This window comes from Kryptolebias marmoratus, linkage group LG12, assembly GCF_001649575.2.
Source record: "Kryptolebias marmoratus isolate JLee-2015 linkage group LG12, ASM164957v2, whole genome shotgun sequence".
NCBI classification, from domain to species: Eukaryota; Metazoa; Chordata; class Actinopteri; order Cyprinodontiformes; family Rivulidae; genus Kryptolebias; species Kryptolebias marmoratus.
Window position 1 is genome coordinate 16,498,952 of NC_051441.1, and position 27,997 is coordinate 16,526,948.

At 40.6% G+C, this 27,997-nt stretch overlaps 3 protein-coding genes across 3 annotated transcripts in view; 2 read left to right on the forward strand and 1 right to left on the reverse strand.

Annotated features, from left to right (window-relative positions):
- Window positions 1-2,421, forward strand: part of polr3h (polymerase (RNA) III (DNA directed) polypeptide H) — a 5,446-nt gene extending 3,025 nt beyond the window's left edge. The window contains exons 4-6 of the mRNA XM_017416550.3: window positions 658-721; window positions 828-1,062; window positions 1,368-2,421. Coding sequence (XP_017272039.1) covers window positions 658-721; window positions 828-1,062; window positions 1,368-1,418 — 350 coding nt within the window. The 3' untranslated portion in view covers window positions 1,419-2,421. The remainder of the gene's footprint in view (window positions 1-657; window positions 722-827; window positions 1,063-1,367) is intronic.
- Window positions 2,422-4,165: 1,744 nt separating this feature from the next.
- On the forward strand, window positions 4,166-12,332 carry csdc2b (cold shock domain containing C2, RNA binding b). The gene is made up of 4 exons (XM_017416716.3): window positions 4,166-4,432; window positions 7,403-7,760; window positions 9,270-9,392; window positions 10,409-12,332. The coding sequence occupies exons 2-4, from the start codon at window positions 7,579-7,581 to the stop codon at window positions 10,569-10,571; spliced, it is 468 nt and encodes a 155-aa protein (XP_017272205.1). The 5' UTR covers window positions 4,166-4,432; window positions 7,403-7,578; the 3' UTR covers window positions 10,572-12,332.
- On the reverse strand, window positions 12,038-27,980 carry LOC108236210 (phosphomannomutase 1). Its single transcript, XM_017416715.3, has 8 exons — window positions 27,594-27,980; window positions 26,988-27,105; window positions 23,835-23,911; window positions 23,493-23,584; window positions 22,708-22,807; window positions 21,182-21,257; window positions 17,347-17,462; window positions 12,038-16,527 (listed from the first exon to the last, which is right to left on the reverse strand). The coding sequence occupies exons 1-8, from the start codon at window positions 27,675-27,677 to the stop codon at window positions 16,405-16,407; spliced, it is 786 nt and encodes a 261-aa protein (XP_017272204.1). The 5' UTR covers window positions 27,678-27,980; the 3' UTR covers window positions 12,038-16,404.
- Between the last annotated feature and the right edge of the window lie 17 nt (window positions 27,981-27,997).

The window sequence follows — 27,997 nt, forward strand, 5'->3', positions numbered from 1 at the left end:
ACAAGATTCTAATTTTCTGATATGATGAATTTGAGATTTTCATTTGTTGTCATTTGTAATCATCAAAATTAAACGAAATAAACATTTGAAATATATGAGTTTGTATGTAATGTATGAATATAATATACAAGTTTCACTTTTTAAACGGAATTACTGAAATCAATCTACTTTTTCATAATATTCTAATTTTATGACCAGCACCTGTATTTATCCTTTATCATAATACTGTCTTTAAATTTCTCAAGGTGAAATGACCACAAATGCCTTGTTTAGCAGTCTTAAATTAAAATATACGATGCATGAAGTAACATTTTTGGATGGATCTTTTATGATTTATTACCAGTATGTGTTGAGGATGTCTCTCAGCTACTACCACAGCTATGTTTAGCTCAGTATTTGTCAAACTGACTGAGTTATATCCACTTTTGTGTTTGCTGAGATCACTTCGCTGTAGATGTAAATCCAATGATTATTTTCTGAGTTTCATTAAAATTCATCCAGTAGTTATGATACATTTTGCTAACAGGCAGAGAAACACATACAAGTAGTTATATAATTCTTTGCCTTTCATAGCAGCGGGGAATAATAATTGTTAAAAACACTGTATGCCTGATTCATGCAGCTATTTGGAAGTTTGACAACAACTCTGCTTCACAGTGACGATGGGCTTCTTTGACGACATCCTCATCCCTCCGGAGTCTCTTCAGCAGCCTGCAAAGTTGTATCCTGACCTTACAGATAAAGCACAGTGGGTTTGTCTTTGGATTATGTTTTGGATCTGGAGTCGAAGGTGGTTGAAGGCGAGCCTTCCTTAGCTGCAGCCGCAGTGACGAGGCAGAGCAAGTGTGGGTCTGGGAGTACGAGACGGACGAGGGGGCACACGACCTCTACATGGACCAAGGCGAGGAGATCCGCTTTCGGGTGGCAGATGAGGTCTTCATGGACACGTCGCCGACGGGCCCGACCGCCCCCGCTTCTGACGCACCGGCACAACCGGGGCAGTCGGCGGCACCGCAGGCAGAGGAGAGCGGGGTTAAAAAGGAGGCGCCATACACTCTGATTGTAAGGATCATCCAAATGCATTTTTATTTTTAATGTTTTGGTGACTCTGTCCCAACTTTTTATAGACGCTTTGCTCCACCAAATTCAAAATTACCCTATTTTTTCTAAAATGTATGCAATTTCTTAGCTTAAACGTTTGATATGTTCTCTGTTGTGAGTAAAATATGGATTTATGAGATTTGCGTTCAGTTATTATTTACATTTTACACACTCTCCCAACTTTTTGGTACAGTTTCATGTAAAGCTTTCAGCTTGTTGCAGAAATCGGCCTGATCCTGACTTGGCTTTATTTTTGTTTGTTTCAGGGGACCATCTGTGAGCCGGGACTGGGGCTGCTGTCGTGGTGGAACAGTTAGCAAAACAGAGGAGGAAGAGATTGTTTTGTTGCGTCTGTAAACCGATGGACCTCTGGAGTTGAGACATGAGGGACAGTCTGCAGAGGACTGAGGTTGAAGTCCTGACAGGAAGTTGAGCTGCAGTTTGATCCAAGTTACGGTCAGATGTAGAAGAGACTGACTGTGACTGAAACATGAACCCAAAATACACCAGCTTGGAAGCATAATTTACTTTTATATTGTTTAATAACCAGACAATGATGTTGTTTTGATAAGTGTAAGATGAGAGTTTCCAGAAAGTAATTAGGTCAATAATTATTTCATTTATGGCAACATTGTTATTTCAGTCCCATGGCTTACTGTCTTTGGGTTTTTTTTTCTTCAAAACAGTTAAAAACTGCATCATTTGTCAAGTAAGAGTATTTAAATAACAGCAACATTACAACAATAGTCTTCTATTTAGGAGACGTGCTGTATTTGTAAGATTTGTTGCTTTACCCAAGATTCTTGTCAGCATAAAGTTTATTTATCAGCCTGTGTTTGGATGATAGTTGGGTTGTTTTTTTTTCCTCAAGTTGCAGTAAAATGTTGTTTCATCGGAGAGTGTGTATTAATTTATTTCCTGTTATTACAGCAAGCAAATGAGAAGAGATGAGCCACCAGGCTTTTAAACCCTACAGTTTGATGGAAAAACGACAGTCAGTAAATTACAGATTTCTTTTCTTTTTTTATCAGATGCTGTTGGGTTGTGAAAGACTCACCCTCACTTGTTTATTGTGAAGTTAAAAAGAAAGGTTTCATCTGGAAACTTAATGGTATGTTGATGGTCTAGCCAAATTACAGGCTGCTGTGAACAAATATGTGCTGCCGGTGCTGCAGCACCCCTTGTGGCGAACGAAGGTGGTTGCAACTCCACAGCAGATAAAAACATTGTGCTATTTTAAGACCGGATGCTAATAAAAACATTGTAAGTGATAGCACTGTTCTAAAATATAAATGAATAAAAACAACAACATAAGCCGAACTTCGACTTCCTGTTTATGTACAACTAGCATTAGCATCGCAGCACAGCTAGGTGATATTTAAAATTAGAAAAGTATTAATTTAAAACTCCCATGAGCCCTTGCTTCATTAATAGGGCAATGATTTGTAGGCTTATTTACAGATATGTAAATGTTTCAACTATTTAGGCAGATAAATAATGTAGAGCCTGTAGAAAAGCATTAAATGCTGTGACATGTTGAAGACAAAGTGGGTTTGCCTGGGCAGCCATTTTTAACATGTTAGCACGGTTCCAGTGGATTTACAAAGTAGATTCTGCCGCCTTAAAACATCTACAAGTTTTAAAATGTTACTGCAGTTCCTACAAACGCTGTTTTTACACTGCCGTCACTTTCGCATTACCTGGTTATTCTGGCAGAAACGTGAAATTCCTGCAAGAACTGACCCCAAGCTGCACAGGAAGTGCTACAGCAAGCTGCAGCTGCAGCCACTATGTAGGCTGTGCTTGCAAATAGCCACAGAGTGACAAGTAAATAAATGAGGAAAATTGGCAGCAATGTGATTATAATTAATGTGGCAGTTAGTGGCCACTGGGAAAAAAGCTTTCACAGCAACATGTTGGCCTGAGGAGAGCTGAAGCACAACCAGAGAAACTGCATTTTTACAGAAAATACAGAGCGATTGCTGAAGGACTGATAAGAGGCAGAATACCAGCTAAAAGCCAAAAGAAGCAATAAGGTAGCTGAAAGATGAAAGTGGCAGAACAGTAGCTAAAACTGAAAGTAGCATAAGAAGACAAAAACTACAGTGGCCGACAGGTGCAAACGGCTAAATGCAGAGCAAACACATGAATGATGTAAACTCCAAAATAGACACATAAAACTAATGCAACAGAAAATAGACAGAAGCAAAAACATACAACCAACAAGACAAATGCAAAAGAAAAATGCTGCAAGTACTAAAAACACTAAAAACAATCTTCTGACTAAGAGTTAATGTGGAATTATTCCATTAGACTGGACTAATAAGACACACCCACCTGATGAAACAATTCAACATTAAGTTTTCATCACCTGGGCTCAAGACATGGAAGATATTGAGAAAAATAACTCTTAATTTTTGCTTCTGTCTTTGTTCTGTGATTGCAGCAATATTCTGTTGCATTTTGTATTTGTAAAAATGTATTTTTGTAGCACATTTCAGCAGCAAGGCATTCAAAGTGCTTTACATCATAAAAACATCAGTAGGATCATTGCAATAATAAAAAAAAAATGTGTGTGTGTTTGTATGTTTTGGAGTTTGCATCCTTCATGTGTCATTCTGTAGGCCACTGTAAAACAAAACAGAGCAATGCTGAAGCAAGTCACGAAGAGAACAATGTGTTTGAAGGAACTGAACAGCTCTCAGCGTATTTCTGTGGGGGAAATATTTGTAAATGGAGTTCAATTTTTTGAAAAGCATAAAAGCTACAGAAACCAAAATTCACAGCACTGAACTTTCATATATATGATTGGCTAAAACAACATAAAGTAAGGCTTAGGCAGACATAGATCGCAAAAAAATGTGTGAAAAAAAATCCAAAAGAGGGAAACAATCAGCTGTTGTTTACCAAAACAAATAAACCCCCAACATGCTTGTTGTCCACAGCGCCCCCAGCAGAGATGATCCTCCAGGTGTCGCTTCCCCAGACGGACAGTTTTCAGCATATCTGTGTAAAACCGACCCCCCCTGAGCCATCCTCCCCCATCCTCCCCCACAGAGCCCTCTCTGTCCTCAGACTCATGTGAAGGGGTGAGCGGAGTGACTTTCACGCAGTCACATCACGCCATCGGAATCTCCGGCAGCTGCGCAGACTCGGCAGCGTCAGCCCGTCCTCAGGCTTCCTGCGCGGATTTACTCCACTTTATTTCTACAGCTGCGCCTTATATAACCCGACACACACACTCTCTCACACACACACACACACACACACACACACACTCTTACACATATACCCTGGCACAAAGTGACCGTCCTCTGCGCCCACCACAGCTGTAAGTAATGTTACTAGATATGTGCATGTTGATGCAGGGTGTGTGTGTGTGTGTGTGTGCGCGTCGCTTTGTTTTTCCTCTTAAGATCGGGACAATGGTGTGTGTGCCTGCCTGAGAATATGAAGGGTTTATTTATGTGCAGCAGCAGCTGATTTGTTGTTTTGCTTTTATTTTTATTTTTAAAACAACCGACCGACCTCTCACCTCTGCCTTTGTCCCAGTTTCTGTTGTCTCGTCGCGCTGAGAGGTTTTTTATTTTTCAGCTTTTCACACATTTTATTTTTTTTCTAAAGAGAAACTATTGTGATTATAGTGGTTCTTTCCTCCCTCCTAATTGCGGAAATAAACACAAAGAAAGAAAGTAAAGGAAGCTAATTTTACCCAGTAGCTTTTTGGAAGAATAAACCTAAACACAATGAGGATTTTTATTTATTTTTTTTTATCACTCAGCACAGATTATATTACCATTAATCATGTCTTTTCATACAGATGGGACATTGAGGACTGTCCCTGCCTCGGACTATTAGAGACACATTAAACTAGATATACAAGCCACGCCTATTTTATGTCTACAGACTGATTTCTGGACGTGTTAGATCCCAGATGATCCAAATCACGACGAGCTTTGTAATCTCTGCGGGTTTTATCGTCACGCTCTTTCTGCTGAAACGGGAGCAGGTCGCTGACGTCACCAACGCGCCACTCTGCAGCGGCTGTGACGTCACGCCGTCCACCTGCATCACCCCACACACACAAACACACTCCCACAGTTAAAAAGACACAAACACACCCTCTTATTATAGAAGATGTCGTTTATCCTCCAAAGCTGGTAATGATGGTGCGTTCACGGTCTGAATCCCGTCGGTTAAACTGACCAGAGATCAGTCACTTCCTGCCTGAAGGAGACAAACAACAACACCGGGGCTGGGAGGGGCTCGGTTCGCACACAGGAACTGAAACCAAGCAGCATGTGATGGATGGACCTGATCCAGTCGCAGTAGGACTTTAATGCGCATTACAGTCTCCGTGTCTTGTAAACAAAATAACACACTGAAGGGTGTGAATGTAGGTCAATAAGACAGATGAGAAGTTCCTGGAGTTTTAGGGCATTAGATGTAGCCTGTTAGGCAAAAAGGTGGAGCTTGAAAGGGTGAGGATAAATTAAAACAAATAGATCTATATATCTAATATATGAACTGTGAACAGGCATACATTTACACCACCTTCCACGCCTCAAACCCAGGTTACACACAAGTCAGCAAGTTCTTTTCTCAGGAGCTGCTTGTTTTTCTTTCTTTCCACCCGTCTAAAATGTCTGTAAATAACTCCAGTGATGTAATGGTCTGCCTATCTCACCCGGAGCATAGACGGTTTGAAAACAGGCCTAATGAAAACATACTGATCTGTGAAATCATTCTGACCTATTGTTAGAGGAAGCCCGGAGGTAGTAGGATCCAGAGCAGCTGGTAACACGGCCTTCAGCTGTGGAGCGTTTTCACCCAGTGGACTGTGGTGTGGGGGCTTTGGTGGATCTGTGTTGCTTCCCACAGAAGCCCATCAGATTGGTGTTTGTTGACTTTGGCGGCAGGTCAATTGCTTCAGATTCCTTGTTGTGTTTGTTTACTGTAAAGCAGGGGTCTCCAATCCTGGTCCTTGAGGGCCACTATCCTGCATGTTTTACCTGTTTCCCTGCTTCAATACACCTGATTCAGTGGTTAAATCACCTCTTCATGTTCTGCAGAAGCCTGTTAATCACCCATTGATCGAAATCAGGTGTGTTGGAGCAGAGAAACAAGTAAAACATGCAGGATAGTGGCTCTCTAGGACCAGGATTGAAGACCACTACCGTAAAGCAATAAGTCAGACCTATTTGAAGTCAGGTTCTGTGGAAAGGTTACGAACAATTATTATCTTATCTGTTGCAGATAATTTTCAATTACTTATATTTAGAGAAACAGAGTCTAATTCTGACCTGGCTGATGAGTGAACAGCTAGTCCGAGCGGGTCTTAAAACCAATATGTTGTCTTAAAACAACTCCAATCCAGAAAAAAAAACATTGTGGTACATGAAAACACAATCTTATAAACCCTTGGGTCACTTCCAGCAAAAATATCCTAATATTTCTCCCAGAATAACAATGTAATGTATAACCGACAATGGTCTAAAACGGCACTCCCAACCTTTTGGATCAGGTTCATAAAAGACAACTTTCCCACAGACTTTTGGGGGAAAATAAGTTCCTGTTTTTATTCACTTTTGCTAAGGTTAGCTTGCAGGTTTGCTGTACATGAAACATAACTGCAACTGAGCCAAGTGCAGGAAGGAGGCATGTACGCAAGAGGTCATTTTTTTTCAAAGTAAAATGTCCTGCATCCTGGACTCGCCATTAACTCGTCAATCGAATCGGGATTAAACTCTGTTGCTCCAAACCGAGGCTGTTCAAAGAGCTATCTACAGCAGGTAAGATAATAAGTGATTGTAGCTTTTCCACAGAACCCCACTTCAAATGATCTGAACTGTCACTTTAGGTAGTTTTTGTTTCACTGCTGTAAAAAGTGCTGCCAAACTGAGGATTTCGTTGGCATGTCGGGGTGTTTTTGGTTTGCAAAAACATTGAAATGAGTAGCGTACATGTAGAAGCCAGAAGAACATTTTCTTTAATAAAACATTGCATTCTAACCATATGAGCAGAGTTACTTCCTCTACCTGTCAGTGGTTATAATGTTATGGTTCATCAACACTGATTTGTTGCACCTTTTAGCTTTACGGACATTTACTTGCTGAAAACAATTGCGGCACATGGACTGATAGGAGTTGACTGTGTCTTAAAATAGGGTTAAAGACATGTTTACTTCTTTATTCTCTTATTTATTTGTGGATTTCTCGCCTCCCTCTCATCCCTCTGTCTTCAGGTCGACAGCTCCTTGATGTGCCTTTGTTCTGTCTTTGTGGTCTCTTTCTCCTCGCAGCAAGTCTTCTTGACAGACTTGAACTGACGGCGCTGGCCTGGATACCGGCTGAGTGTCCACAGTGTGGACTCACAGACGGAGCGGAGGACAGACAGCAGAACATCGGCCACCTGAGGGGCAGCTGCGGCATCCGCCTCCTCCTCCTCCTCAGCCCTTCATCTTCCTAATCGTTTGACATGGCGGACCCCAGCCTCACGTCGCCCTCCGGAACCCCGCTGCGCTCCCCCAGCGCCCCTCTCACCCTCTCCTTCCCCTTCCCGAGGGAGGGGAGCCGGCTGTGGGAGGAAGGGCGGGAGCCCCCACTTCCACGGGACCTGCCGAGCCCGCTGCCGACCAAACGGACCCGAACCTACTCGGCGTGAGTATGAAACGTTAGAGAGAGATGAAATGTTGTCGTCTACTCAGAGTACAGCTCTGGGATAATTGTGCTTCACTTAATTATTCACAAAATGCACTTTCTTTGTCAAAAGAAATGGCAATGGCTGCAAATTGTAGCGTTTTTACGAAATATTTAATTCAATAAAGTTTAGGGAAACAACATTAACTGGTAATTAGTGGATTTATTTATATCCTGCTAATTATAGTTTTTCTTTTAGGAATCTGTAGCTTTTTGTTGAAAAATTGTAATAACTTTGCAGATAAAGTGTTCAGGTAATTCTCTGTTAGATAAGACTATCAAAAAGAAATCAGAGGTCAGGATCCTCTAACGTATAATAATACAGCTTTTATTGTTTTAACCTTCAGCAGTGGTGTTGGCAGATCAGGAGTTGTCTTAGACAAGCAATGAGTTCCAAAAACTTAAAAAATGTGATTTTTTTTTTCTTTTGCACAACTCTTGTTGACGACTGTCAAGTTAGTACTTTTCCCTTGATGTCTACTCCTGGGATAGAAAAAGTATGAGAGCGACTCGCCAACAACGGTAGTTCAAGAACATTCTGTACATAATTCAGCATTGTTTGACTGAATGCAAGGACATCCTGGACTTTAATGTCTCTCCTGGATTACACCGGCAAACGAGGATTAAAGACAGAGCACCGGATGGACACAGCTTTCTTGAGCTTTTTCTGCTCCTCTGCAGTGAAAATGAACCTGAAACAGGAATGGGCCTATGAAGGGACGCTGGGTTGACCCGCCAGCTGTACGAGGTCTGAAATATAAGTCCAACAGTGACTAAATTACCACTAAATATGAAAATAATAAAACAAAGAAAACAGAATTAAAACTGAAGATCTAGCATTTCTGAAAGGAATGCATATCGCCCGCTGCCTCTCATGTTTTAGGCTAAGATCTCATGTAGAAAAATAATGAAGGTTTAGCTGTTTTGGTCAAACCTTGAAAATAACTTTACGTTTGATCTCATGCAAGATCTTGTCTTGAAGTGCGGGTTGGGATGATACTACCGCAGCAAATGTTTAGCAACTAATGGTTTGAGCAGCTCTATTTTTCAAAGGCAGGCCATTCCAAAGATTAAGGTCCATCATTAAGATCTGTGTTTTTTTTTAGCCTGGATCTGGGAATGTCTGAAAGCAACTGATTTACAGACCTCGGTGTTCTGGTTGAGCGTAAAGGTACAAACGTTTGAAAAAGTAACTTGGTGCAGGACTGTTAAGGCTAGTGAGTATAAGGTGGAGCTGAGTCTGCAGTGTGCTTCCTGTAGTTCAGAGTTTCTGTGTTTTTGTGATGATTAGTGTCAGGTTGTTTTTTAGAGGACCTCAAGTTCATTTTCAAGACCTCTGCTTTCTAACTTATACTCCCTCAGTCCCACTAAATGTATCTATATAAAAGAAAACTACATATAATTCCACCTGTTTTTGATTATAAGTGGGTTGTGTAAACTGGTTATTTCTCGTCTCCGTTTTGTCTGCAGGACGGTTCGGGCTCACTCGGGTCCAGTTTTTAAAGGCGTGTGTAAGAACTTCTCCAGATCACAAGGCCATGGTTTCATCCAACCCTCCCACGGTGGAGAGGACATCTTTGTTCACATTTCAGAGTAAGTGGCACGGGCAGCGGTGAAAGTGGCAAACAAATGCGCTTCGTTGGCTGAAATTACACAGAGCAGAGCAAAAAAAGGCTGCGCAGCTGCAGTGTCAACTCACTGGATGATAAAGAGCTTCACGGTGCTGCTTTTGTTCTACCTTTTTGTTAATGCCACAAATCTGCCAATTCACTAGCAAATGCATTAGCATACAAAGCATTGCTCACTGCCTTTCATGCCAGCTAATCAACTAAGAAACATCTTACTGTATGTTGAGAAAGTAGCTGTTTGGTCAAACCTTCTTAATAGTCTTAAGTGTGAAATCATTCAGTGTCTGAATATAGTCTGAATATGCTGTGAATGACTCTTAGCTACCATCACATCAAGTTCTAGCTCAGTACTTGTAAAACTGACTCAGTTATTGCCACTTTTGTATTTTCTACAGTCAGTTGGCTGTGGCAGCCATCTTGAATTGAGTTGGCCCCAAAGGTTTATCAGTTGTAGGCGCACATCCAATGATTGTTTCTTGAAAGTTTGATTAAAATCCATCTGGTGGTTCATGAGATACGTTGCTAACAGACAGACACTATTAAATCCAAATAGTTAGTGGTGTAATTTTAAACAAAAATGTTGTACGATCTGTTAGTGGGCAAAATATGTGTTGGAGATCAGGCTCAGCTACTACCACACCAAATTTTAGGTTAACAGCTGTAAAACTGACTGAGTTATAGCCATTTTTGTGTTTTTTTTAAGGTTAGTTGGATAAGGTTAAATGTTAGCAGCCATCTTGAATTGGGCTCACTCCAACATGTAATCAGATGTAGATGTACAGACGATGATTGCTCTCTGAGAGGTTCCTTAAATTTCAACCAGTGGTTCATGAGATATTTTGATAACAGACAGACGCATGAACACACACACACACTTGTGTAAAGTTAATAGAAATATAACATCTTTGTTCCTCTGTATCTTTAAATCAAGGCAGTGTGAAACAACACAGACTTCATTTCTCCCATGTTTCTGCGTTTCAGCATCGAGGGGGAGTACGTCCCAGCCGAGGGAGACGAGGTCACGTACAAAGTGTGCCGGGTCCCTCCTAAGAACATTAAGGTGCAAGCTGTGGAGGTGAAGATCATACACCTCAAGCCCGGGACGAAACACGAGACCTGGTCCGGACAGATCATCAGCTCATAGGATCTGAGCTCCGAGGCGCTCAGGGTGGCACACCTGCTCTGGGACTCATTACCGTCTTCACTCTGCTTAAACAGTTTATTTTGGACTTTTAAAAAAATCTGCACAGTAAAGTACTCAGAGTTACTGAGAGGTACAAATTAAGTAGTCATTAGAGTTGACTGTTACACGCCAACAGAGATGATCAGTTCTGTTCAAACCTGCTTTGCATTTGACCAGGGGTGCTACCAAGGAGGTTTCCAAGGGGGGCAATGACCCACCTCCTATAAATTTGCTGGCCCCCACACCGGCCCCCCTAGCCAGGCAGTCTTACAGGCATAATCTGTCTGTTAGCAAAACACCTCATGATCCAGCTAATCGCAGCTAAGCGACCTTAGCCAACACAAACATGGCTGTAACTCAGTCACTTTCACAGGTCCTGAGCCAAATTTAGGTGTGGTAGCAGCTGAGAACAAGAACAGATCGCGAGGCGGAGGGTGATATGCATTCTTTCAGGGACGGCTAGTTTCAATTATAAATCTGAATTCAAAAGAGGAGAGGATAAGCTTCAGTTTCAGTGAGTTGAGTAGTTACCGTGCTGTTCTCGGTTAGGAATAAACCTAAAAAATAAAAAATTAGGTGGGCCTATATCAGAAGTCACTTCCTCTCACATTATAGTATTTTTCAGATAGATAACAACATATTAAAACACCTGAAATTATGTTACTGTTTTTGGTTTTGGTGTGCCACCCCAAGATTATTACTGTTCACCCTTTTGAAAACTTTCCGGAGGAGACATAAAAATATCACATTTGTTTTATTTCTGTTTGTAACGTAACTGGATCTGGGACCATACATTAGGCAGAATTCAAATTAAACTTTGCACTTGATCATAGCACAGGTTTGAAGACTGCAGCTGAATTTAGTTCCCTTTTTAGTGGTCGTAACTCAACTGTTTTCTGTACTTTTTATTTTTATCTTTTTAAAGTTTCTAAGATCACATGCTGGCTGAAAGTTGGTCAGATGACTTATTGTAATCCGCGCTGTTGTTAAGTGAAATGTAGACGTTGGAAAGACGAGTACAGACGCTGAACTCAGACCACAGCGGACGTACGTGAAACAACACGATCGCAAGGACAAACACAGCGGAGACCACAAGTACTGAAACTCTCGTGACCTCCTTTTGGTTTCAGATCATTTTCAAAACACGATCTGCCAAATGCAGGAGGGTTTGTTGTGAAAATGAAAAGAAACGTAGAGCAGTTTGGACTGGAAAACACTGCAAACTTTAAAAATGTGCTCTGTCATAAGACTTTCCCTTCTTTATATAAAAGAGTCAAACCAGCCGCTGGGATTTCAAAACTTCAAGCAGAAAACTACAGCAAATACTCTGCATAAAAGGCAAACCATTTATTTTATTATCTTGCTAGTTTTTTTGTTTTAGTTCATATGTGTGTCTGTATTACAGGATTTACGTTTTGTTTAGTACAGTAAAAAGTACAGCACTTAAGTTCACATACACAAGCCTACACAGTTAAAACTGGGAGAAAATGACCTGAAGAAGGCTTGTTGTCACTGTCTCACTGGGTGTACATGTTCAGATTAAACACTGCTCTGTACGTCATCTTCTATTCCACTAACTAATCCACAGTCTGTACCCATCATATCTGTCGGTTTCACTGCCTGAAAAGGTGCTTCTGTGTGAATATCTGAGGGCGAGTCACTCTGTTGATCCTCACTGTCACATAAACTGAGTTAAAAAAAGCATTAAAGTATGATTCATGAGTTTGACTGAAAGTGTGCTTCTTTAGATGACGGAAGAAGAGAGAATCGTGCTACAAGTTTGCTTCTTAATCCGTCCAAACAGATTGCGTCATCCCCAACCTGCTACTTAAACTGGACTGTCGTTAAACATTACAGACAGCAAGAAAAGGATCAAGGTGTCAAACAGTATTTCTAGCTGAAATAATACACAATATACACACATTATATTCATACGTGGTAATACGCAACACATAAGTTTAATTTTGGCACATTTATGCTTATCTTTCTTACTTTTATGTAGATGCAGCAGATTTTAGGAGCTCAAAACTGAGCAGCTAGTCTGGTTCTAAAACATGTTGGCAACATACGGCCCGAGGGCCAAAAGTGGCCCTTGGACGATCCCCATTCTTCCCCCAATGTCCTTAAATCAAAAGAAAACAGCTTTAAAACAAGTTCATGAAAATCTGCATCTTGTGAATAGAATTTAAGGTGACTAAATTAGGCATCTTTGGCATGTACAAATAAAGTATTTGAACTAAGATAGACAAAAAATGTCTTTTATTTGCTTTGTTAGTCATTGTTTGTGGTTCCAGAACCAGACTGAACATTGTGAAGGGCAGCATGTGAAACAGAAAACGAAGGTCCATTAACCTAATGAATGTCATGCTGGTGTATGAGTTAAATATTCAAATACTGTACAAGCAGGGTCTATAGAGATCGTGTAGAACTGTTTCAGATCTGCATACAGAAAAGTGCTAAACTTTCCTGTTTTCATCAAGTCTAAACTACAACTGTGAACATGATTTATCCATGACTAAAAACCAAACTAAAGCAAAGTGAGTAAATGTTACTTTACCAGGTTCTTTGCTCCAAATCTTGGCTTCCATGTCAACACAGAATCAATTTTACTAACTATTATGTTATGTATTGATATTGTTGGTTCAGTATAGTTAATACTTCTAAACTAAGTGAAAAAATCAAAATCGGACATAAAAAGTAGTAAAATCTGATTTACAGAAGCTGTCTCACACATGTTTGTGAATCAACAACAAACAGAATATGTTTGGTGCCTTCTTTTATCACCCGTTTTGTTTACTGTCATAGTTAATCAGTCTTATAGACTCACTCTGGATGGTTTGGAACAAAAACTTTTACAGGAAACCAAAAAAAACTAAACAGGTAAATAAATAAAACACTGCCTATAAATATGAGAAAATGCTAAGCTTTATATGAAGGGTGAATAAATGAGGTAACATCCTGAAAAGTTTTAATTGTGAGCAAACTTTGGAAACATATATTGTAGGTCTGAAGGGGAAACGCCCTCTAGTGGCTGAATGCGGAAAAACAAGATAGACATTGGTTTAACCAAAAAAAAAAAAAAAAGAGCAAAAAGCTGTTCGTATCATCAAGTCACAACGATGATGAAGAAAAGAGGATTTTATCAACTAAAATTCATAAAATGGAGAGCAGAACATTCACTGCAACAGAAAAACAACAAACTAACATACATAAACTAAAGTTTTTACCTTTCTGGTTTGACTTGATGATTTGTTACAATATTTGTGATGAATTAAACTGAATACATTTTTGTTTTTACTGCTTTACAGACTTTAAGCAGAAATCAATAGTTATTTGCCAAGTTTACAGCATGCAAGCCATGATAAAGACTATTTTTTGTTACATATTTTACATGACATAATTGTTGTATTAGACATTTATATTGTGACCCGGTCACAGTAGCTTAATTTACTGGTTGGAGAATAATTTCAGATGTGCAGTGCTGTGGAAAAGTCTTGAGCGGTTCCTTATTTTCTTTATATCCATCCATTATTATCTACCTGCTTGTTCCAGAGTCAGATCGAGGGAGCAGAACAGGGAGGTCCAGACATCTCTCTCCACAGCTCTTCCAGCTCTTCCAGGAGGATTCTAAGGTTTTCCCAGGCAAGCTGTGAGACAAAGTCTCTCCAGTGCATCCTGGGTCTTCCCCGGGGTCTCCTCCCAGTTGGACATGCCTGGAACACCTCCCTAAGGAGGAGTCTAGGGAGCATCCTTACCAGATGCCTGAACCACCTCAACTGGCTCCTCTCGATGTGGAGGAGCAGTGGCTCTACGAGTCCTTTCCAGATAATTGAACTTCTCACTCTTATCTCTAAGGGAGAGCCCAGAACGGCTACCTTATGGTTATGGAGGAGCCTGGTGATCGGGTCTCTCCCCATGGGGTTCGGTACGGGCTCAGCCAGAGTGAGCTACATGGGTTCACCTTCCTGAGGGCCCACCACCTGCAGGAGGAGCCGTATGGGTCGGGCAGCAGCTGAAGGCGGGGGCTCGATGCTCTGACCCTAACTTACTAAAGCTGACTCTATTTCTTTATATATTTTTCTTAAAGGAGACAGACTTTTGTATAATCTTTTAAAACTGTGGTTCCTAAAGTTTTCAGCTTTTGACCCCAAAAAATAAAAGCTACAAAGTGTAAAACGTTTGAAGTGTAAAACATCATTAATACGCAGTTTAACAAAGAGACTTGTTATTTTTACCCATCATTTTAATGTCAGTATGATTTCAGTGGTTCAATAGTTATCCAGACTTTCAGAAAAACTTTTAAGTTTTTCTTTAGACTTTGGCTACTTTTCACTTATTGTCAGTTTAGTTCTTTAACTTGACTTTTCAGACTTTTTAAAAAAATAATTATTTATACTTGTTTATTTATACAAATATTTATTTATACAAGGAGTCATAAAAGTCAGTTTTTTTCTTTTTGTTGCACCTACACAAAATACAGGAAATAGTGTAAAAAATGTTGATTGACGCTTGTCAAACTGTCATCATTGATATTTTTTAGCATCCAGAAATCCTGCAAAACCAAGAATCGTGTTCAAACCATTTAAAAAGATTTCAAGTATGTCTGACTCTTTTGAAGAAAAATAATAAAGAAAGAGAAGTGGCTCAAGAATCTTTCAGAGCCCTGAAAATCTGCAAAATCTTCCCTTGAACGTGTTAAAAGTCTCAACAAGCAGAAAAAAAAAGAAATAAAGTTTTGTTTTTCAGGACTTTTGTAAGAGTACAAATTTGACACTTTAGAGATTAGATGGTACAAGTACATCCAGTTCAGACACCGAAGTTTCCTTCTGTAAATCCTTAAAGTCCTCATCTTCACTATATTTACATCACATCTTCATACAGGCAGACAAACACAATCACATATTTGGGCCCTGTCTGCACTCCTTGGGAAAATTCTTTAAAAAAAAATTAAAACTTTGTTTCTTTGTTTTACACTCAAACAGAAGCACTGAAATACCCATGTCGTGCCACTAGGTGGCGACAACGCCAACATTAACACCATATTAAAACACAGAGAAAGAATATTCTGAATATGGATGATGATTCTCCCAAAATGAGTGCAGGTTAACAAGTGTAATCAGGAAGAAGTGAGACAGATGTAAAAATAAACAAACAAACAAAACAATAAAATCAGCCTCGTTGTTGTTGTGGTTTCTAGGCCACGGAGTGATAGTGGACATGTGCAGCACAAACTCTGCATCACTGTTACTGAAAAAACTTCCAGTGCACACAAATGCAACAAAAATAAAATCATTAATGATTTACACCTTTGAAGGCGTTTTTAAAAATCTGTTATCGCCCCAAAGATATGCAGTTTGCACTTAAACAGGAGGCGTAAACACAGCAGAAAATGTGTAACTGGGGCCTTAACCTCATTCATTTCTCTCACCTCCTGCTGCGACGACAACAACAACAAACATCAGAATAAAATCATGCTTACATTAGTGCAAAATCTTGCTTTATACTCAAAGTTATCTGGAGGATTAACTTTCCTCTCACCTTTTTTTGTTGTTAATTCCAGGTTTCATGCTACAGCACAGCAGTCAAACAGTACTTCAAACATAAAATGTGCAATTTACCAATCAGATGTTGTCAAATCGCCCTCACTGCTGTGTGATCATATTTTATAATAACATTAATAGTCCGGTCGGATCAGTAGTGGTGCCTTTCAACAGTTGGTGAATAGTTTAGGCTCAGGGTTCTGGTTGTTATTCAGTTCAGACACGATTATCGGTGAAGAGTTTGGATCAGAACATCAGGAGTCGTGCGGTGAAGAGTCAAAGAAAAGTTCCCGACAGAGTCTGGCCGTGTCCTGGGGAGAGTAGACGGTGAAACCAATCGTCCGCGGGTCGTTAAATATTTCATAGTCGTTTCCGCCCTACGAAGAGAAGCACTGTAATTATAATCCAGACAGTGCACGGACTGCAGCTCCACGTGGTTTGATCTGCTTATCAGTAACAAACAACAAAACTAGATGTTCAAGAAACACTTGGAGCTGAGGCTCAACTAGGAGTTAACCACACCTTAGTTTGAACTGGTTAAACACTTATAGCTGTATGAGTTTACTGCTGGGTACAAAAACAGAGCGAACAGCTGCTTTATGTTTATACTTCTAACAAACATCTCAGCAAACATCTGCATGTGATGAGTTGATAGGAGTAGACTGAATAAGAGGCCGAGGTGTTCAGCTTTTTAAATAATCCACATAATCGGACATGTCTGTGCATACTTAAATAATTACTAAAGAGAAAAATGAAGATGCAGCTCACTGTAGCCCACAATATATTGTATTATTATTATTATTATTATTATTATTATTATTATTATTATTATTATTATTATTATTATACGTATTTACTTAAGTCAAGCAATTATGTTATTATTTTGGTAAATGAAAAATACTTTATTTGTGTTGTAGATCAGCTGTCCTGATTTTTACTATCCTAGTAAGGATAGGTCTGTTCTGATTGGTCAGCTGCACAAATATATTTCCTGGTGATGTTAGTAAGTTATAGAACCGACACCCACAACTACAAACATGGTGTATTATGTATTTTGTATGAGAGGAAGACTCCCTTTAACGTAGACCAGGTGCTTCAGTAACGTTCTGTATCCATGTATGAAGAGGACTTGTTCATGTCGTCACACTTTCTGTTTACAAAAACCTAAAAACCAAAAAAGGAAAAAAGTGTCTTACGTCTGAGGTCTCGTTGCCAAAGAAGTAGATGGCGTCCAGGCCTTCATTCTCCAGCAGGTCTAAGCACAGACTCTTGTCCCAGCCCTCTGGGAACACATCAAAACTGATGAGACCGCCTGAAACGAGACAAATACCAACACGACCGTCATGTTTGTTGTTGCTTTAACCGGAAAAAGCCACACAGAGCATTTCTTTACTAACGAAACAGTGACTCCTCGAAGGAATGCATATGCCTACTACCTTGCATGTTAGCGTTTTAAACAAGGATCTCACGTTGATGTGGCATGTGTTGGGGATGACTCTCAGCTACTACCACACCAAACTTTAGCTCACTCTCAGTTGTTGTGCTAGTTAAGGTTGATAAGCTGTGGTGAATGGACTGAATTTGGCTGAATCCAAAAGTTAATTAGTTGTAGTTGTGCTTCTAATAAATACTGTTAGAAAGATTCAATGAAATCCATTCAGTGGATTATGAGACAAACAAACATGGAGGAAAAGTAAGGTAAAGTGCGAGCGTTCCCTTTAAGTTTTCCTTTCCTTGTTACATTCCTCTCATCCCGTCGTCTCCAGCAACCAGCCAATCAGAAGGCCGTTCTCTCACACACCCTCTTCGACCCTCTGTCACCTTCAACCCTTCGACACGAACAGCTGAGTCACTTTAGTAAACAAACATCCCGCAGCGTGTTTTTCCACTCCTGAGTTAAAATAAACAAAGAGGTTTCTAACAACACAACGGTGGTAAAGTTCAACCTTTCAAACTTTATTCATCCAAGGCAAATGATGCAACGTGACAAAGAGATACCGAGAGGAAGAAGGAAAATGGCACAATGTGTGAAATACACACGAGAAACATTAAAGGCCTAGCATTCCCTGAAGGAATGACTCTCAGCGACTATCGCACAAATTTCTAGCTCAATATCTGTTCAATTCACCACGTTAAAGCCATTTTTGTGTGAGCTAAACTTGATTCGCTTTGTAGCCATCTTGATTTCAAATGACTTTAAAAGTTAATCAGTTGTAGATGTACATCCGATGAAGACTTTCTGAAAGTTTTATTAAAATCTGATTGCTGCTTTATGAGATATTTTGCTAACAGACAGAGAGGGTCGACTCTGATAGTTAATGGCAAAGTTTCAAACACAGATCTTTGTCAATCAGTCTGCGCTCAAAATATGAGTTGGGGATCAGTCTCAACTACAACCACTCCAAAGTTCAGCTAAAAATCTGTATAAATTAGTGAGTTACAATCATTTTTTTGTTTGCTAAGATCACTTTGCTGTGGCGGCCATCTTGAGTGAGACTGACTCCAAAAGTTAATCAGTTGTAGATCTACATCCGATGAAGACTTTCTGAAAGGTTTATTAAAATCTGTTCAGTGGTTCATGAGATATATAAAAACATGATCGATCTGTCTTTTGCGGCGTTCCCTTTAACTTCTCTGCAGCTGAAGTTGTTTATAAAGAAAACCCTTCAAAAGGAAACCATCTGATAATTGTGTCGCATCATAAACACACTCTTACATTCTGTCCTGGCAGATCAGATCAGCTGAGGTTTATGTAACACCTCCTGCAGAGATCAGTCCTATCAGGGATCTACTCGGCGTTCTTTAGATAAACTCTTAAACGACGGCAAACAAACAAATCTGCAAGCTCTGCACTTTCCTCAACCATCGGCCCATCGGGAAACTGTCACACCACACCTACTCCGACTTTCGAGGAAAACAAAACCCAGCCTGTTTTGTTTGTCAAGCCCTCACACGTCATCGTCCTCATCATCATCATCAGCTCCTGACCTGCAGAGCACGTAAGCAAACACAGAGCGGCTCAATCAGCCTCCTGCTGGCGTGCTGTCACAGAGCAACGAGGGCGAGGAGGAACGGTCCGAGTGTAATCTTTAACCGATGAGGGCTGCTATTTTCCTTCAACCACTGATAAGCAGCGACAAACAGGCGCGAAATGCTGAAAAACTTGTTTGTCATCAAGCTGCAGAGCTGTAAATGAGATACTAATGATCGTGTTTTTCAACCGGAGGAGGAGGAGACAAACAAGATGTTCTGACAGGTTAATATTCAGAGTGCTGGACTTTCGATCCAGGTACTGCTCCTGGAAATTCTTGTAGCGATCCTGGTTTCAAAGGCTACTAAAATACACCAACACAATTCATTTATTTTCCAGACTACAAGGCGCACCTAAAAGCTTTCGATTTTCTTAAAAAATGACAGTGTGCCTTATAATCCGGAGCGTTTATATATGTAAGAAGTCGTGATGTTTTAGTACGACTTTGGTTAACTACAAAGCTGCAGCGCTCGCAGCATTAAGGCTCAGTTAGAGTCGCACACGGCGTGCAGACATGAGCGAGCGGTGGAGGCGTTTATACTTCACGCTTACGTCGGTGCAGCATCCTTCTGTGAGTTTTGAACCGTTTGATTATCTTTGTGATCTCTCACAGAGGGATCATAGAAATGCTGATACAGGTAAACCAGCTCCGCTAGAGCACCGAAATCCTCCATTTTGAACGGAGCGCGGTGCACGGTCTGCATGAAGTTACAAAAATTGGGAGGTGCACGAGGGTGCGCCTTATAGTCCGGTGCACTTTAAATATGACAAAAGTTTGAAAATGGACCATTCAATGACAATGCGTCTTATAATCCAGTGTGCCCTAATAGTCCTGTCTATATGCAAACCAAGGTCAAAGGTCATAGGTTCTTTTTCCTGTTGGCAGCTTCATTTGTGTTGAAGGCACAAACAGAACAGAACAAAGCACATAACCCACTTACAAAGTAGAACACAAGGTACAGCTTGAAAATGTCAACTGCAATAAAAACTACAAACCCTGGCACTAAGGGGATGTCCACACACGAACTGGTTTAATGAATATCACAAATCACTTTGACTTTGCGCTCACGTGGAAACAACATTTTAGGAGCCCCAAAAGGGTATTTTTTAAAAACACGTTCCAGAGTGAAAATCTTTTAAGACGGACAAACACAACCTTTACAAAAGGATGATGTCACAGCCCCGCCTCTAATCTAACCTACGGCCTTAGGCGTCTGCATCTGTGTACAGTTCACACCCGGTGCGTGTGCTTTTTGTTTCCTGTTTTAGGTGTAGCGCCGCATACAGGCCGGGCAGGAATACTGCAGCGGTTTGAGAGGTTTGTGGTGTTTCTGTGCAGAGGAAGACATTTTTAGTAACGGTGCCGTGTTACCAAAGATAGTTTTAGAAATGAAAAATAAAAAGATCATTTTGGAAAACGTGTTCCTGTGTAAACCGGGTCTAAAAGATATTGACTAATCAAATACATTAACAAATAACAGCAGGAGCTGACTCAGGTGTTACGAAGTCTAATAGGGATGGTAACAAAACTCGTGACTCATTTAGCCCTGAAGTTTTTTTATTATTCTTTTCTATTTAGAGCTTTAAAAACAATTTGTAGACTGGATGAAAGCAGATTTTGAGACACGATGATGCAGTAGCCTATCTTTGCACATGCCTACTATTGCTTTGTGCCCTAGAAACCACGATAACAATGGAGTCGTTTTTACAGATTTTTTTGTTGTCCGTCTCGCGTTATCCTGATCCTGTCAACATTAAACTTTGATTGTGAGTTAAACTGGTTAATAACTGAGATAAAACTAAACACCAAAGAAAATAAATATCCTACAATTGTTTTTTGGGAATCTTTATCCAGGCCAAGAACGTTCTTTCTTCGTATTTTGACATATCGATAATTTGGACATTCTCGCCACCTAGTGGTGAGGCATGGGTACTTCAGGGTTTTTCTTAGATTGTGTGGACAGATGAGGTCTCAGATTTTCGAGTGTTTAGCCTCTCACCTTTAGTGAAGCGAAGACCCTTTCCGGCAAATTCCTTTTTCAGAGCCGCAACAAATTTCTCCCTGATTTTTTCTCTCTGTAAAACAAGACGCTCTGATGAGATTTATACCATTATACTCAACAACAAAAAAGGTTTCCATCAAACCGTACTGTGTGACTTTTTCTCTAATAAGTTGCACACATTTTCATTTCATGCAGTCTTTTCAGAACGTTTGGATGCAGAGTGAAATTTAAATTGCCACAGAATGAACACTAAGTGTTTAGGAACTGAGATCAACCACAAGGTTTGAAAGTAAAACTTTTTTTTTATTGTTCATGGTGGATTTATGACTTCAGTTTCTCAACAGTTTGGAGCCACCTTTGTCGTACTTTTTGAGCTGAGTACAGAAAACAAGCAAGAGGGTCACTTGAAAAATCCAAAACACGACGATTCGTGACAGTTCAACTTCACCAGAGTTCACCTTGCATTGTTTAAATGTTTGTTTGTTTTAAAGAGGTGGTGCAAGATTAACTTGCCTATATGGGTGTGGTGTCGAACTGAAATCACTACAGAGTTATTTTAAAAATTGTTACACTCTGGTTTCCACCAGAAAACTGTCTGGTTTTAATACAGAGCAGCCGGAGGGACTCAGCCTCTCTTCCTCATTACACAGCTGATTTACAGACCTGTTGCCAATTATCTCAATATAGTTGGCAGATAATCCTTGAGTATACACTTTTTTCCTCTTGTCCCAATGTTGTTGTTTTTTTGTAATATAATGAAGAAACTACATCAGTTAAAATGATCAGTATTGTTGCCTTCTTAAAACAGCTCCAGTCTCAAAGGTTTAATCGCACTAAGCCCTCTTGATTTGCATTACAGAGTCAAGTTGGCTGAAATATTCTGATATTCCTGCTGGAAGTGCAACAGCTAGCTGCTGCTGCACTTAGTGCTTGCAAATAGAGTTCCATATAAACAGCTCTGTGTTGCAAAATATGATGGTGGTGTAAAAGGTTTTATTAACGAGTGACTGCGTGGAATGCACTGCACTGCACATTCATTACATTTTTATCTGAATTTGACACAGTGGCACAACGTTAATGGTAGTGTGGCTTCAGTTCGCTCCACAAACAAAAAGTAATCAAATGGTTAAGCTCCTCCTCAGCTGATTTAAAACTTCCTTTGCACCACTTGTCTCTGCTGTGCATCAGTAGAAACTGGTTAAACTGTTTGGACAGCTCGGCATTGTTTGGCCTTTCTTTGCCGACGTCTCCAAACAGAAAAACAGAAAAAACAAGAGGCGGTGTTAGCTGCTCGTACCACACAGTATTGGCATTGTTAAACCACACAGATATCAAGCTTTGTTCCAGCTTATCTGCTATTCGACTGCATCCTTCTCTAAAAGAAAGAAAAAAAAGGCTGCTCACATTTGTTAATTTTTTTTTTAATGTTTTGTCATCCTGACACTTTCAGGAACAGGAACAAATATATATTTGTCCATTTAACCCATGAATGAATAACAAAGCACTGATGTAGGGTAGCTTACCTTATCTAACTCAGAAAATTCGATTCGTTCCTCTGGCGTGCAGCTCCGACCGATGGGGGAAACATTAATCGTTCCGTTCCTGAACTCAATAAAAGTCCCCCTGCAGGATTGAGAATGTGGCCGGTTAACCATTACACATTCTAAAGGGACCTAATTAGGCCAAAACCTGGATTTTTTTTGTCCTGACATAAGATCTATTATTGTGTCAAGCAGAGTTTTAGCTTCATTCCTGCCCTGAAAGTACTCGAGGACAGTCTTCTGCTCTGACAGATTGGTGCTGAGGAGAAAAAAACATCCTTTGAACCTTGAAGGCAGGTCGAATGTCAAGGTGTGTCTGTGTGTATATGCCACTACCTGGGGGTTTTAAAGAAAAAAATCTGATCTTTTTTGAAGTTAGGAATGTGAAAAGATTTCGACCAGTTAAAGGGATAGTCTAGTCATTTTTTGAAGTGATGTTCTGTCTAATAGTTATCAAGAGTTTGTACCTTACCAGCTGTGACATCACTCACAGAGCACATCTTTATTCAAGCTGATTCAGTGGTTAAATCACCTCTTCATGTTCTGCAGAAGCCTGATAATCATCCACTCATTCCAATCAGGTGTGTTGGAGCAGAGAAACAAGTGAAACGTGCAGGATATTGGGCCTCGAGGACCAGGATTGGCTACCCCTAATTTTCACTGTATTTGCATAACATTCAGGTTTGCCATTAGCTCGTCAACCTGGTCAGAATTAAATTTGGTTTCTCCAAACTCAGGCTACTCAAACAGCTGACGTATTTTCTCACCTTTTCTTTGGCAGCTTGATGAGCCCCATGTAGCTGAGACAGAAGTTGATCAGGTCCTGCAGCAGCTCCTCCCCGATTTGGTTTTGTATCGCCTGCAATGAAGATTAAAGCAAAATCTTTTTAGAACATGAACAAAAAAATAGTTTATTTTTTTCAAAATATAGTTTAAAATTAATAAAAGTGGTTCCAAATTGCTTAACAACCCCAGTCCTTCCAAGTAGTAACAGAGAGAGCACAGCACCTAACAATGGAAAGTGCATCTTCCAACATGATTCCCTGCGTTACCAGCTTTCATCACGTGGGATTTCTGTGCAGTGAAGTCATAAACTTACACTAACTTACATGTTTTGAGAGGAGTTTCCCATCTTTGTACTGAACCGTTCCGTTCTCAGCAAACACATAATCAAACTTGTGAATTACTGGAAAAAGAAAAGACAAACAAGAAGAAGATTAAAGTTTTCATCTGCTTCTCTAAAACCTGTAAAACTCCATTTAGAGCCACTCTTTCACAAAACTAACACCTGCTGTCTTTATGCAACAAGTTTTTATCCGTCTAATCGTTTTACTCGCTTTAATCTTTGATTATCACTTTAACAATCTATCTGAATAAAACTATGTAGAAAATGACATTTGTATGACATATGTAGAAAATGACACTGTTGAAATTACAATAAAATGTCTTCTAATTGGTAACAAATGTAATGGAAAAAAAGGATGTGAAAATATATTTTTAGTTGATTTATTCAATAAAGGTTTATCAAATGATTTTAATTTTTTTTAGACGTCAGGTGGCCTTGTATTTGCAGATTATTGCAGAATATGATGACCTGAAAATTATCTAAAAACTGCATTTAATGGAAAAAAAGGACAGTGCTGAAACAGAGAACTTCTATTTATTTATTTATTTTTTTCAAGTAACATTTTACAAGTAAGCTATGAGGCCAAAAGTCCGGAGAAATTGGGTAATAGTACAAAAACAAAACTCTTATCCAGTGACAAATCAGAGATAGACGGATCAAATTTGCAACAAATGTAGAGATTTCATCTTCCATAGAACATCCATCCTTGTGACCCGTGCTGCAGCAGATTCAGCAGAGATCCTCAGACCTCCTTCCATCTTCTCTCCAGCTCATCCCAGGTGTTCCTGGGCCTGATGAGACATATATTCTCTCCAGGGAGTTCTGGGTCTGCGCCAAAGTCTCCTCCCAGTGAGACATGTCTGAAACACCTCCCTGGAAAGGTGCCCAGAAGGCATCCGTACTAGATGCCTAAACCGCCTCGACTGGCGCCTTTTGATTCAGAGGAGCTGGTAGATCGACTGGTAGGTTCGCTTTTTATGCTCATCTCGTTCTTCGCTTAACAGATCAAGTACAGTGTCTGTATCAGTGCAGACGCCGTTCCGGTCCACCTTTTAATCTTCTGCTCCGTTCTTCTCGGGGCAATGGCTCATTCCCTACACGGAGCTGCCGTGAAGGTGCTGATCTCCATCCCAGGGTCTGCTGGAATCCAAGCTCGATGAGGACCACGTCATCCGCAAAAAAGCAGCAATGCAATCTAAGGCTCCCCCCTCCGTCTGAGCCTTGGTCGCAGCTACAAGTTCATTCTATAAAAGTTATTAACAGAATCGGTGACAAAGACCAACCCCGACCTATTCCAACGCTCCAAAGAAAATAAATCAGACGTATGGGACAAACCCAACAGCAGCAGCAACAAACACATTCATCCGACTCAGAAGCAGCACAGACACAAATCTGCTGCAGAAACCACTCGATGGTTGGTTGTGGCACCCACTGAGTCAAAACGAAAGGCAAAGTGAAACATTCAGAACTAGTATTCCTTTGTATTCGACTGAAGGAATTATTAACACTGAACAATATATAAACTCTGAGGTAAAATCACAGACCTTCCAGTAAAGACCTGATCAAACCACCTTAATATGACTATATGGCAAAAGAGTGTTAAGATGGCTGCTCTGACAGCTATTAAAAATACATGTTTTAGGACTGAAAGAGGCAAAAGGTCCAAAATGTGTGTAAGAAACGTTTACCTTTCCACTGACGTCTCGGTGCTTTTATTACACGACCACATCAGCTGTTTCCTTTTTTTTTTGTATCAAGAAAGAAAACATTAACCCAGAGTGAACTTGGCGCATAGATAAAACCACAGCCCTCACATTCCAGCTGTATTTACTGTCTGACGCGGTATTTAAAGATAGCCGAGTGTTATTTACTGAGCGGGGAGGTTTATGAGCTGCGGGACGCTCGGTGTGTGTTGTGGCAACAAACCCAGCAGTCACGAGTGTGTAAAAAGTGAAGCATGTAAAATCAGAAGTCAGTAATGGCGCAGACGGAAAAAGAAGAAAAAAAAAAGTGTGACTGCACACATGAGGAGACTCAAAGGAAATGAAACAGTCATCCTGAGACAGCTGTGACTGTAGCGCTCTGCAGGAAACCTTTTATTTTAGACCAACTGCTGTATTATTTTAATAACATTTTAAATTGATGTTAAATTAATGGCTTTGAGCTCCTTGACTGAATGCACATCACCCACCACCCTTCATGCCAGAGTTTTAGACTAAGATCATCTTATGCTGAGAAATAACAGAGTTGTAACCGTTTGGGTCAAACCTTGAAAATAACCTCATGTGATATCGCGAGATGTCCTCCACGGAGTGTTGTGAAGGACTCTCAGCTACTACCACATCAAATTTGAGCTCAAAATCTGTAAAACCGACAGAGTTACAGCCATTTCTATGTTGGTGAATATCAATTAGCTGTGGTAGCCATCTTGAATTGAATTGATTGCTAAAGTTAATCAGTTGTAGATGAACGTCCAATGATTAGTTCCTGAACGTCTCATTAAAATCTGTTCAGTGGTTCAGGAGATATTTTGCTAACAGACGAACACGGCTGACTCCAACTGTTAGTGCTAAAGTTTTAAGCAGAGATGAATAGAACTTGGAGTACGTGTTGTGAATGACTCGCAGCTAAAAAAACACACCAGAGTTATCACAATATCTGTAAAATTCACTGGATTATAGCCATTTGTATGTTTTGTAAAGTCAGTTTACTGTGGCAGCCATCTTGAAATAGGTTTGCTCCAAAAGTTAATCGGTTGTAGATGTACATCTAATGATTATTTCCTGAAAGTTTCATCAAAAGACGTCCAGTGGTTCACGAGATATTTTGCTAACAGACAAAGAGTTTAAACTCCAAAAGGTTATTGGCAAAGATCTTGCACAATCTGTGCTTGGAATATATGTTTGTGATCAGTCTCAGCTACTACCACACCAAATTTTACCTGAACATCTGTAAAACTGGCTGTGTCGCAGCCATTTTTGTGCTTTTTAAACATTAGTTGGCTGCGGCAGCCACTTTGACTCGGGCTGGCTCCCCCAGTGATGACTTTTCTGAAAGGCTCCACTGGAAGTCATCCAGCGGTTCGGTTCGCGAGGTATTTCGCTGACAGGGAGGCACCGCCGCCCGCCTTCCTCACCATCATCTCCCTCGCCGAGCTGCTCTGCAATCTTGGGGTAGTCGGAGCCTCCCACGATGCCGATCTTCACCTTCCTCCTCAGGGTCTGGAAGAACTCGTCCAGATGAGGCTCGATCTTCTGCAGGCGGCAGGGAGAAAACACACACAAACTCTGAAGAAAATTAAAGTATGAAACAGGGAAGACACCAAACAAGGGAGCTGACTGGATGGGAGTGTGTTGTAATCAAAACACAACTGTTTTTGCATTATACTAAAAACAATAGGACTGAAAATGATGCATTTCCTCCCATGAATCATATTTCTCAGAGGCTACTGTAAGGACATGTCATTTAACTCCGATGCAGGGACAGTTTGACAGGAAAGGATGATTCAGGGGACACTTTCAGGACAAGCCAAAGCAGGTTTGTGTGTAAAGAAAACACCAGGGTGTTCCTGGAAGGGGGGGAGCAAAGAGCAGAAAATATGAATGAGCACATGATGAGAACAGGACACGGTGTGCTCTCTCTCTCTCTGAGGAGGAGGCAGGAGGAGAGCTGCAGAGGAGGAGGAGGAGGAGGAGGAGGCTTGTCATGATGAAGAAACAACAATAACAACAGTAACTCTTACCGCTCTCGGAGCTGTCAGAGTTCCGTCCACGTCAAACAGGCACAGGACGGTTCTGTCCGACGAGAACCCGTTGCATCGCTCCATTTCTCTCTCCCACCTCGGTAATTTTTCTTCCTCCCAGTTTGAGTTGTTGAAGCGTAAAGTCCCGTCAGGTCCGGTCCGGTTCGACTTGCTTACATGATGTGAAAACGCATCCTAATTGTTGCAGCAGCAGCAGACTTCGAGGTTTTTTTTAAATGAGTCGATTTATCTCCTCCTGTGTGAGCTGAAGAACCACTCCCCCCATGCACACACACACCCACACACCACCCGCCTTGGTTCGGGCTCGGCTCGGCTCCGCTCAGACACCAACATGTGCTACGTGCCTGCTGAGCGGAGCAGAGGAAGCCATTCACAGCCTGAGG

Bases quoted from the DNA above. Each gene is read 5' to 3' on its own strand.
- csdc2b (XM_017416716.3), top strand. From the start codon at position 7,579: ATGGCGGACCCCAGCCTCACGTCGCCCTCCGGAACCCCGCTGCGCTCC. The intron at 7,761-9,269 runs GTGAGTATGAAA...TTTTGTCTGCAG, and splicing joins CGGACCCGAACCTACTCGGC to GACGGTTCGGGCTCACTCGG. The intron at 9,393-10,408 runs GTAAGTGGCACG...TCTGCGTTTCAG, and splicing joins ATCTTTGTTCACATTTCAGA to CATCGAGGGGGAGTACGTCC.
- LOC108236210 (XM_017416715.3), bottom strand. From the start codon at position 27,677: ATGGAGCGATGCAACGGGTTCTCGTCGGACAGAACCGTCCTGTGCCTG. The intron at 22,808-23,492 runs GTGAGAAAATAC...TCAATCCTGCAG, and splicing joins ATCAAGCTGCCAAAGAAAAG to GGGGACTTTTATTGAGTTCA. The intron at 21,258-22,707 runs GTAAGCTACCCT...CTTGTTTTACAG, and splicing joins AATTTTCTGAGTTAGATAAG to AGAGAAAAAATCAGGGAGAA.